Below are 9,909 nucleotides of genomic sequence, written 5' to 3' on the forward strand. Positions count from 1 at the left end.
TAAATGAATTACTTACTATTTCGTTATAATCACATGACAGTCACTCCGTTTGAATGATCTTGGCTGAGTTCAGAAATGCAACTAGTTGCACAAGTCATGCCGACAAAATTCATGCAATGCATTTATGAACAGAAAACCTACTGCAAGAATGTAGCAGATATACAATATCAAAAACCAGTTCATAAATGTCATCGAAGTATGCGCATATAAAAAAGTATGATAGAAATAATTAAGTTTTTTCTTGAGTTACGCGGGTTTTGGTTTTTTAATGTCTTAACAAAATTCTTTTAAAATGTAAAATAAAAATGTTTTATTAGGACTTATTTTAAATGTTTTGAATGGAACAAATTCATTTCTATGAAGTGTAAAATTATATTTCAACTTATTAATAACAAATCATTTTATTTTTTGCCGACATTTTATAAATATTCAATTATTTTACCTACTCTACTTGTTCTGACATTTTCCTGTTTGATCGCATACTGCATACTGTCATACTGCTTTTTAAAAACAGAGTTACCGACTGCAGTAATGCAGTGTATTTACATTTATGAACGCAAATCTTGCATTACTGCTGCATTTTTACATTAATGAACTTTCCCCTTGTTCAGTCAAGATTCACAAGTTTTTTTTATTCAGACTTTACTGTATTTGTTTAACAAAAAATTAAATCGATGGATAACCACAAAAAATATTTTCACTTAATATTTTATTATATGTAAATTTTTATTTATTTAAGTCAAGACAAAATATTAAACAAGGAAAACTGCATCAATTACTGGGTTATAATGTTTTTTTTGTTTGTTTTATGAATCCAAATGTAAATTGGCCGCCATTAAGCAATTTATTTATTTAATTTTTTGTTTATAAATTAAGGCGCAAACTTCAACAGACAAAATACAAGCAGTTCATTGTCAAAGAGTTTTTTTTTGTCCAAAGAAAACAAGAGGAATGAATTAAATAAAAAAAAATGTTAAATCTAAAAAATCTACATTTTTTATATTTAAACTCATGAAGCACCAGGTTTTAATGAAAACGATAATTTAGGCCGAGAATTGTTTTTTCCCAATATGACTTTTTGCTCTTCTTTTACACGTTTCTCTTGTTCCTTACGCATTTTTTGCCTTTCTTCGTCCATAAGCCGTTGTTCTTCAATTATTGCCAATCTTTCCTCAGCCTGATAATTATAATTTAATATAAATGTATTCAATTAAATTGAACCCTTGTCTATTGTACTCACCAATTTTCGCTGAGCTTCTTCGATTTTCCGATTATTTTCAGCAAGTATTTGCTCTAATTCGTCCCTCTTCTGCTTTTCTTCTTCCTAAAATAATTAATTATATTTTAGTTTAAAGTTGAACCATTTACAATTGTACAAATCTAATGACACAAAAAAAAAACTCAAGTTTGAATATAATATACAAATATACTTTAATATTTCCAACTGTCTTAATTTAAATATCCAAAATAATCAATAATGTTTCTTTTGTAACTCACCGCACCGCAAGGAGTCCATAAATATGTATTTTTTTCATTTAATGATTGTTTTTATTTTTGTTCTAAAAAAGGGCTCATTTATAATGTCACTGGTGTCCAGCATAACGCATATTACGACATACTTTATATTAAATCTTACAAGCAACTCAATTATAAATGTGCAAAATTATAATTAAACGAGTATACATAAATAAAACATTTAAATAAGTTCAATTAATCAAATTTTGCTTGTTATAAATTGTATTCGGATAATCCCAAGGCTATTTAAATTTTACTTAAATAAAAAAAAAACACACAAATTAAAAATGAAAGATGTTTATTGTGTAAGAATATAAGATTAAATCTAAAATGTGGGAACCAAATTGTGTTGTTGTTTTTGTATTTGTATATACAGATATTGTTAGGTGAGATTAATACTGGTATTTTTTATTTTTAAGTAATGCAATTTCTAAGAATTATTACATTTTGTCAAAATAACAGACACAAAATTAAACACTCTTAATCAAATAAACAAGATTTTGTAGATAAATTGGTACAAAACAATTCACCTAAATTTTTTTTTAGATATAAGGCAAGCAATCAACTTGCTTTTTCTTTCTTACCTAAACAAATGGTATTTATGTATCTCATAGCGCCTCTTACTCAGATTCTGAAACAGGGCTTTAAACTACAATTTGAAACATTGTATTCTAACAAACAAGACAACTAAAAATTGATTGTTCTTGTGTTCTAATTTTATAAAACAAAACAAGGATTAAATTTCTTTGGTATAGTTCTTTAAAGAATAACCACTATGTGTTAAACTGTCGGCACCAAATTCTGTGACTTTCAGTCTTTCAAAATCAAAAAATAATGCCAATTTTATTTTTAACATAACAGAATAAAAATTATTGATTAAATTTGACTTTATGTCTTCTAGTTATAAATGGTCATTCATTTTTCAGTTTCGAAAGTAAAGCTTAATAAAACACAAATAGCTATACATTTTTAATGGAAATTTTGTTTCGTTATAAAGTTTGGCCGTCTTGGGAAGATTCGCAATTTTTAAACACTTTACCGCATATTTGTTTTGGTATTTCTGCATTTACTTGAATATTGTTGACTTTGAATACGTCTAGTGTTGTTGCTGTTATCAATTCTTTCTCACTTTTTTTGCTGTCAAATATCTTGATCTCTGTGCACCAATTACGTTGCTAAACATGAAAATATGCGATCAGAAAACTTCTCACATAACATAGCTCTAATTGTCAGTCTTATGGGCCTTGTTGCCCTTTTTTGTTGAAGCCATGCATGGTCCGAATTAACTGCAACCGCCATTTCTGCAAAAATTGCACTTGCAACAGCAATATTTTCGACTCATCGCGAATTACGATTTTACGTACTTCTTGCATTGTAGCTCGATTGTTACGACTATAATCATTGCGCAATGCACGAAAAGTGGACACTCCTGAACCAGTAATTTTGTAGTAAGTTTTAATAATTTTAAGGAGTGATAAATTACTATCACTATCACATTTTGATATTCATCGATCTGAAAAAAATGTTTCAGTCGTTTTGCGTATGGTAGCTCTATTAAAAAAAACACATTAGTTGGACTTGGAAAATGACGTTTTGGTTGTGACAGATTTTTAGTTTGACTATCACCTTAAATTAGATCAATTTCTCTTATTTTAATCTTCAACAATCAAAAATCACCTCATCTAATTCCACCCCTGTTTTCAAATTCAAGAAAAATCAATCACGAAATAAATTTGTTTTCACATTTGCTCTTCTGGCTAACAGGAGACGAAAGTAATTTGAGGTTACGAATGTATGAGCCAGGTTCAAGTTTGTTAATCAAGGCCCTATTTTACCTTACACTTCTCACTTTTCACTTTGCAACTTTGCAAATTACGTTGTACCGTTTCACATTTAAATATTGGAAAGCGGGAATTCTTGAATTAAAAACTCAAATTTGCAAAGTGCAATTTTTTTTTCAAAAGTGAAAAGTTTTGTTATTTTGCAAATTATTTGTTCTTTCTGTTTCACCAAACACAAACTTTGCAAATTATATTTCATATTTTGAAAAGCTTTTCAATGATATGCAAAGAGAAATTTCCATTTGCAAATAAGAGTTTGTTTTGGAAAGTTGACGAAAACGAATACAAAAATAAACGAACCGCTTTGATAGTTAACTATTTCCGGGGCATTACTAGAAAAAAAAAAATTAAGTGACTTTTAGTAAAAATAATTTTATTCAAGTCCTGTTATTATAAATATTATCTCTCTCATTCAAAACATATTTTTTTTCTTGTAGACATTGGTTGCAATTTCAATAGAAACGAGGTATTTAGTTTATTTCATTGCACATTAAAGCATACACAAATTATAAAATAGGTGGTACGGTTTTCATACCACCGGCCCGGAAAGAGTTAACAAGGCAATGGACGTAATAGCCTAGCTTTTAAAATAAATATCGACGATTTTATCATTTTCAAAAATGTCTTATTTAGAGAGGTTCATCGACATCGTAGACATCCTCCAATGAAATTTGACAGTATATCGCGACCTTAGAACAATAGGGTTCTTACTGCACTCAAGTCACTTTTGAAAAAAAAAAAAACAGAGATTGAATCCTGTTTGTCTATAACTATAATATTTATTTTGTTTGGATCTACGCGAGTTTTTGAAAACACAATTTTTTTGATAAGTTATGTTGATCTGAATTTAAAAATCTAAATATAATTATATTTATAATTCATAATTTAGCAATAAAACGTAGTATAAAAAACAAATAGAACCTTGTTACTCAATGCTAAGGCATTTGATCATAGAACAATAATGTTCTAATTACCTGATAGAACTTGGTGTTATGATAAAAAAAAATTAATTGCTCAGATAGAACCCCGTTAGCTAAAAGAAACACAAATTTTTCCATCATCTGAATAAAGTTATTAAATAGGAGGACAATTTAAATGAGTAATATTTTTCGAAACAGTACACTTATTGATCTACTAATTACTTTTTAAAATAGAAATATGTACCTACATTTACTTAGTAAAATGTATGAATATTTGGAACACAAAATTGGAAAATCACACAGCACAAACTTATAAAACCGAACTGTATAAAGATTTAATTTGAATTTTAAAATGCATTTCTGAAAAAAATTTAAATTCATCACAAAATTCATAGCCTACATAGTTTTAAGTACGGGCAAAGTTTAAATATTTTAAAGTAACAAAGTTCAATCTGCAATTGTTGTGTAAAAAAGTTCTAACAGTTTTTTTTTAAATTTTTTTTTAAGTATACTAGGTTCTATTTACCACTTAGAACTTTGTGAACTTAATTGTTTTATAAAATAAGGTACTTAAAACTTTGTTTCCTTAATTTTTATTGACTAATGAAACTTAAGCAGATAGACAAATAATATGGATGAAAGAAACCGAAAGAGCATACTCGATTTACTATGACCACATGTGTAACTCAGTTTTAACAAAACTGTCAGTTAGAACCCTGTTGTTCTAAGGCCGCGATATGGCAAAAAAGGTTTCTTTTGAAATGCTGTTGTAACCTTATTTATGAATGAATCGTTTTGAAGAATATTTTGAAAACAAAGAAGTTAATAACATTGGCTAAAGAATAGTAAAGAAAAGAGTTTTCGATTAACGGAATACCATCGAATAAGTGTTGTCTAAAATTGTATATAAACTATAATTCAATAGGAATAAGTGTTTCAGTCCCTTGCAACAACTTTTGTATACATTACACTGGGATGGGAATGAAGCCTAATACCACGGTGTTGCATCTATGCATGTATGCAATCCAAATAGGATTGACAAACTGCGTTTATAATTTGGTCCAACTGCTTAGCATTTTTAAAACAAAGCATAAACTTTAAATTCTGGAAATAATTGCATGTGTTAGTTGTCCTTTTATACACATTTAAAATGCCATACAACAAAAACAAAACGAATTCCAATATAAGGATTATTCAAGTTTAAAGTTAAATTACCTACTGGGAATATAGTACAAATTATAAATAAAAACAAAATAAAAACATTTGTATACAAATAATAATACACTACAAAACCCACCTCACGACGTTTTTCTTCTTCTCGAATTTGTTCTCTTCGCTTTTCCAATTCAAGCATCATTTCCTGTTCCATATCTTTTTTGGCCGCTTCAACGCGTCTAATAACCTCTCTTTCGATTTCTTCTTTTCGCTTTTCTAGCTCCTCTTCAACACGTTTTTTGACTAACAATTCTATTCTTTTGGCTGCTTCTTCTTCTATTATCTAAATAAAATAAATACAAAACAGACAATCATTACTTTTTGAAGACAAGTAAACAAAATAGGTTAGGTGTTTAGTCAAAGAGTGAGGGCCATTTGAAAACCTAAGTCTATTCTCAACTTTGTATTAGTTTGTCATTAGTGTTTGTGAATTTTGCTGCCCACGTCTCAGAATGAACAATTAAGCGAATTAAGTCTTAATACAACTAATCGAATACAAACTAATAGCAAGACTCCACAGCTCCTTACTACACTCTTGCCATATTCAAACAATAAGTTAATTTTTTCATGGGAGTGGAGTTGAACCCAAACTAAAAGAAGTAGGAGGTAAGTATAACATAAGGACTTTTCCTGGGAAAAAATCAATCATGAGTTGGTCGCAGAAACAAACGGACGGAATTATTTGTCCTTCTCTATTTTTTTCTTGATTACTCCAAAAAACATTTTAGCTAAATCTGTTTAAAGTTTTTTTTCGGTACCCTTAAACGACTTGGATGGTTGACCAAATATAAATTGTCTTTCTGCTAAAGTAAAGAAAAAATAAATAAAAAACAAAATAGGCACACGTTTTTATGCAAATCTAGGAAAACAAACCTTTTGCTCAGCCTCCTTTTGCCTTCTCTGTCGCTCCATTTCGGCAAGTCTCTCGACTTCATCCAACTTCTTGCTGCGTCCCTTTTTTCTCTGACGACGTTTTTCCTCTGCACTTGATGCATAACTTTCTGAAGATGAAACCGACAAGGAGCGTTTTCTGCTAAAAATTATAATAAAAACAAAATATTTAATACATTTGCTGAGATAAATATTTTATTTTAATTTAGTATATTGATATTACTTTATTTTATTTGAATTTCTTTCACGGCTTCTATCTCTGTGTCGACTATGAGAATGCGAACTACGTTCAGATCTATCTCGAGATTTACTTTTGCGTTTGTGTTTACTTTTATGGTGCCGTCGTTTCGCTGGTGTTCGCGACCTAGATCTTGATTTGCCCATATCGATTTGTATGAATTATTTTGTATTGTAGTTTTATTTAAATAATTTTTTTTTCTTTTCACTTAAAACCGACAAAATTTTATTGAAAACATATTAAACAAATAAAAATGGCCACTAAATGAAGTTGATGTAGAACTGTCATTAAAGGTGTTGTCAAAAGCATCGGTTTTTTCTCGTTGTTAGGTTGTCTGCCTGCTAGGTATATTTTTCTTCCAGTAAATGAAAATTTCCCTGGAATAAGAAAGTACTTAAGGGGGAAAGGATTTTTTTGTGCCTACGTTAATTTTGATATGAAGTATTTTTAATTGCAAAATCTTTGTTGTTGTTGAATGTTGAATGAAATTCAAAATGCGTTCAAAATAGACTTTTGGGCTACAATATTCAGAGTGAGAGAAATTGTCATGAAAGGTGCTAAATAAGCCGTTTCCGCTTTAAGTTGTTGCACTACCTAATTTATATATTTTATTTTAATAAAATTATTTTTTATATAGAAATCGTAATGTGACGCTATCGTTTTAACAGGTATGCAAAAGAAGTCTAGATTATAGGGAAGACATACATGTTCATCTTTATTATAGAATTTTCTTCTGCATCAGTGTTGTGTTAATGTTGCAATAAGTGACAAAAGTTTTACATCTCATAATTTTTAAATTTCCCACGGTTTTATACTTTGTTTCAAAAATTCCACTTAAATTTAAGTTGTTGGGTTTTTCAAATTTCTAAATATAACGAATTAAAAATACCTTCTATCATTTTAAGACTATCAAAAAACACTGTAATATTTATTGGTTGTCGGAAAAGACGGAGTTAATGAAATTACTAAAGACATACATACATCAATTGGTGAACGGATTGAAACCTTAGCCGTGGTGATCATCTGGTTAGTATCACTTTCCATTCTAAATGGCATATCTTTTTCTACACCAAAATAAAACATCTCATTGAAAAACCCTTTTTTACATTTTTGATATCTAAATTAAACCATAGTTAACAAAAATGACACGAAAAGACAACTCTTAGAGTGCATTTTTAAACCAAAAGATGAATTCAACCTTGGGATTTTACTATTTTTACTTATCACCTTGGGATATTGTTTTTCTTCACACAAAATTGACCGTTTTAACTTTCGAGTTGGACATTTTCTACCGTTCAACTTTTGAAAAAATAGAAGTTTGAGAGCTGTATTGCAAATTCAGAAAAATTTTTTGTGATTGCTCGGTAATTAGGACGGAAATGTTTTATTCATCGCATTCTTATTTCAAAGCAAATGATTTTTTCAGCCATTACTTATTATCTTTTCTTTGTTTAGTTTAGTTTGTTTTTTGTAAACTTACAAACAACAGCAATTCAAATGTTCAAGCATTCGAAAGAATGAATTTTAAGCACACTTAATAAACCTATATATTTGTCAAAAATATATCAGGGTAATTTTAAAAACGCAAGTTAACTTTTAGATGTCTCAAATTGAAATTAAAACATTAAAGAAAAACGAAGTTTGACTTTATTGAGAGGCCAGTTATAGCTTTCATTGAAATTCAAAAAAAATGGGGTGGCGCAACAGTCCGTTGTGAACCAGGGCCTAGTAACTTACAACTCTCAACCATTCCTGTGTGCGAGTAATGTTGTCAGGAATGGAGGGGACCTACAATTTTATGCCGAATCCGAACGGCTAGTTTGAGAAACCACTTTTTCATGACAAGAATTACTCTTGAAGGATTTGTCAATTCCTCGCAAGAGGCAGTACCCGCGAAATTAATTTTTTTAAATTAAGGTGACACAGGCAGGGATTGAACCCAAGACCCCTTGCATGACAGTCCAACGCACAAACCATCATGCCACGGGTACTACATTGAAATTGATTCGGACAAATTTTTGAATCGATATTTGACGGTGTTTCCCTTTGATTAGAAATACAAATTATATACTTATTGATAGATTCTAAAAATGTATTTTTCTATATTCCGGGCTGAAATTCATTTTCCTGACAATATGATACTTGTATGTTCAAAAGTATATCGAATCGTTCCACTGATTTGTGTTCCAATTTCGCACAATTCCAATGACAGATTTCTTTCAGTAAACATTTATAGGTGGATTTCAATTAGGAATTTTTTTCAATGACAGGTATTTTTAATGATAGCTATAAACGACCTTTCAAAAGAAATCCAATATTTGTTTTCAATAATGAAAACCAGTGATAGCTAAAACTGGTGCCTAAGGACGTTTTAAGAAAATTAAAAATTAACGAATACAAAAATACGGTTTTCATGAATCCCTCCTTCATTGGATTAGTATTTACCTGAAAGCCCAAAGACTCTGTTCTGTCTCCAACACTCTTTCTCATTTTTATCAATAACTCCTGTCTGGAACTTTAAATCCAATACATTGTTTCGCTAAAAATAGATAGAAATTTTAGCTTTTCACTTTCGCTTTAATACACACATCCATCTTCTTCGAATGTGGAATTGCAACGATAACTAAACTAAACAGCATAAGGAACAAGTAGAATTTAATGCTTCGATAACCAATACTGTCTTGTGCCACTTCCATTAATGAAACTGATCATCTGCAAATTCACGGTAAGCGAAGTTGCCAAAAATGCCGCAATAAGTTTGGGTTTCCTAAGGCGATACAATGTTTTTATCAAACATTATGATAGAAGATATTTTTAAAACCCATGAGTCTTTGGTTCAGTAAAGTAACTTAAGCGTTTAAACGTATTACCATAAAATGGGCGATTGACGTTTGACAACCATACATAAATCGTAAATCTTGCCACGTTTTGTCTAATGCTTCCTAAAGATTATATTAAATATGCACACACATTTTTATGAGAATCAGCCAAGCCGTTATCAAGAGCGGATACAGACTTTTAGTGGGGGGGAGTAGGGAGGCTATGACGCACTTTTGATAAAATCGAAGTTTTGTATGCATTTCAAGGTATCAAAATTGTAAAAAATTTAATTTCAATATTTCTTAACATAGACCACAGGGAAGACTGAAATTTCATAACTGGGGGATATTCTATAATTAACATTGATGTAACCATCTTTGAGTAATCAATCTTGGCAGATGAAGAAAATTGGACTTTTATTTGAATTAAGTAATAAGTATCTATATGTTACAGTTTCACATCTATCTCA

At 29.8% G+C, this 9,909-nt stretch overlaps 1 protein-coding gene across 4 annotated transcripts; it reads right to left on the reverse strand.

The window, feature by feature from the left end:
* Positions 1-701: 701 nt before the first annotated feature.
* Positions 702-6,912, reverse strand: LOC129939429 (UPF0430 protein CG31712). Of its 4 annotated transcripts, none has more exons than XM_056047437.1 (6): positions 6,606-6,912; positions 6,365-6,521; positions 6,250-6,294; positions 5,574-5,774; positions 1,241-1,324; positions 702-1,177 (listed from the first exon to the last, which is right to left on the reverse strand). In XM_056047437.1, exons 1-6 carry the CDS (start codon positions 6,764-6,766, stop codon positions 1,010-1,012), a joined length of 816 nt encoding a protein of 271 aa, XP_055903412.1. In that variant the 5' UTR covers positions 6,767-6,912; the 3' UTR covers positions 702-1,009. The 4 variants fall into 4 exon arrangements, with proteins under 4 accessions (XP_055903412.1, XP_055903411.1, XP_055903414.1 ...); XM_056047436.1 differs by having other exon boundaries at positions 6,365-6,524; positions 6,606-6,911; XM_056047439.1 differs by lacking the exon at positions 6,250-6,294 and having other exon boundaries at positions 6,606-6,907.
* Positions 6,913-9,909: the final 2,997 nt, after the last annotated feature.

The sequence above is a fragment of the Eupeodes corollae genome, chromosome 1 (assembly GCF_945859685.1).
Source record: "Eupeodes corollae chromosome 1, idEupCoro1.1, whole genome shotgun sequence".
Classification (NCBI taxonomy): Eukaryota; Metazoa; Arthropoda; class Insecta; order Diptera; family Syrphidae; genus Eupeodes; species Eupeodes corollae.